The sequence below is a fragment of the Sinocyclocheilus anshuiensis genome, unplaced genomic scaffold (genome assembly GCF_001515605.1).
Source record: "Sinocyclocheilus anshuiensis isolate Anshui unplaced genomic scaffold, SAMN03320099.WGS_v1.1 scaffold493, whole genome shotgun sequence".
NCBI classification, from domain to species: domain Eukaryota; kingdom Metazoa; phylum Chordata; class Actinopteri; order Cypriniformes; family Cyprinidae; genus Sinocyclocheilus; species Sinocyclocheilus anshuiensis.
The window spans coordinates 402069-404397 of NW_015537963.1; the positions used below are offsets into that span (position 1 = coordinate 402069).

General features: G+C 37.3%; 1 protein-coding gene across 1 annotated transcript in view; it reads right to left on the reverse strand.

The window, feature by feature from the left end:
* adam12a (ADAM metallopeptidase domain 12a) overlaps positions 1 to 2329 on the reverse strand; it is a 107534-nt gene that overhangs the window by 12445 nt on the left and 92760 nt on the right. The window contains exon 17 of the mRNA XM_016459530.1: positions 1334 to 1411. Coding sequence (XP_016315016.1) covers positions 1334 to 1411 — 78 coding nt within the window. The remainder of the gene's footprint in view (positions 1 to 1333; positions 1412 to 2329) is intronic.

A 2329-nucleotide genomic window follows, 5' to 3' on the forward strand; every position in this document is an offset into this window, starting at 1 on the left:
GTTATATAGTAAATGTTAATACAATTTAGGGGTGTTTTAAACAAGTGAATCTTGTTAAAAGTTACATGCGGTGGCCGTGCTGGAGCATTTCCTGAGCATCAACCCGGTGAGTGAACAGCAATATGAAAGCGGCTTCACGAGACTAATGATGAGCATAGACAACAGAGAGAGAAGTAAATTTAGCGTTTTTATTTCCAACATGTGCTCATTCATGGCTGTATTATTTAATTAATGCAAAGTTACGTCTTTATTGGGAGAGGACTTGGCGGATTATCTTAGCCTACGTGACTCCGACTTCATGAGACGATGAGCATATAGACAACAGAGCGCGAATTAAATTCAGCACTTTTATTTCCAACATGCGCCCATTCATGGCTGCATATTATTTAATTCACGCAAAGTTACGTCTTTATTGGGACAGGACTTGACGGATTATTTTACGACTTCATCTCTATTTCTTCGAGCCAAGCTGCATAAACTGCATATCAGGCATTTATGTAATACATCTAATTTGTGCATTAATGGCTGTTATGTTAAATAAAGTTTACTAACTACAGTAAATCAAGTACCTGTGCACGCCGTTGTTGTTGCCTTATTTCCCCTCAGACGCACTGCAATGTTGATCCTGCGCGCAATTCTCAAAACATCCAGAAGATGGTGGCGTTTATCGGTGAATCCGATATTACAAAACCGATATCCGATTATTGTAAAATGCTTAAATATCGGGAAAATATCGGTAAATCGATATATCGGTCGATCTCTAGACCTTAGTAAACTCAATTTAATTGCTAAATGGAAATAAAATACTTTCATTTTACAAATGAAAACATGATACAGAAATATAGGCAGGAAATTATTCAGTATCCACCATATCAAATCAGTTACAATACTCTAAAATTAACATCATGATTTTCTGTAAAGTTGCTTTAAAACAATGTACGCTCTACATAAGAATTTGACTTGAATTAATCATGTAGCCATGCACTTTGCCATCATAATTAAAAGAAATCACACTAAGCCCAGTTTGGCATTATGAGTGTAGCCATAGAAATGAATAATTTATGAGACTGAGGACATGAAGACGAGCTGTCATCGTGTAATTATGATAATCCTGACATGAGTGTCACATTAGATTCAGATTCCTCATCTTATCAAGAACATTTCTACACTGTATGGGCTTCTGGAGCTGATACTGTATGTAGGTCTATGGAGATGAAACTGTCCCATTATATGTTCAGATGGATGCTGCTTAAAGCCAACGTGAAATCCTGTCCACCAACCATTCAGATATATTTCTGAGTGAAACGGTAAAGACAGTCAGATATATACTCACCCCATGTCCGCTGCACTTGGTCGAACAGTCGTGAACCCCGAGCACACTGATGTTCTGACACTGTCTGTTTATACACATCTACACACACACACACACAGACACACACACACACACACAGATAACAATAAGAGTAATAATAATAATATACTTTATTTATGAATCATTTTTAGCTTTGAGAACATCCCAAAGGAAGACTAAAGTGACTATATAGTTAACAAAAAAGCATCAGTTAAATATAATCCACACATAAGCTCTAGTTTCATTCAGAATACCCTAGAAACCACATAGCAACACAATTTAACACATTCTGCAGCCCTGATGTTGTGGATCTACATGAACGTAATCTGAACAAGTAAGAGTTACATTTAATAAGCGGTGGTAATCTTCTCTTTATTTACTCTCTTTACCATGTTTTCTCCACACTTGGTGCCAGTGAGCACGAGGCCCGGATCCGGCATGTCGTCTCCCAGGTACACATGAGTCCCGCGGCAGAGGATACGGCCTCCTTTCTGGAGCGGGATATTGGTTTCTATGGAGACGGCATTGGTGCCAATCACTGGCCGATTGGCTCCGCCCTGACACTGGATCTTCCCACATTTAGCATCTCTGGAAAACAACAGGAGCAAACAATTTAAATGGCAATTTTTTTATTTTAATTAATTAATAAAAAAGATTAAATATATTACAAGATAACATAAGCAAAAAATTATATATATATATATGATACTATAGATACTAATATAAAAAATAATATATATATATATATATATATATGCTTTGCATTTTTTACATTTAGCCTTGTTTTTTCCCTGCTGTCCAAACAGACCTGTAACTTATTTTGGGGTTGTGAACTTATCTAAAATTTAGCTCAACGTTTCCAGGCGCTAACAGATCCCATGTTATGAATCAGAGAGTTTCCCAGACTGACACATCTGCAGTGTTTTCACAGCGCTGAAGTGTGTTTCCTCTGCAGAGGATCGTGGGAATGGGACATAC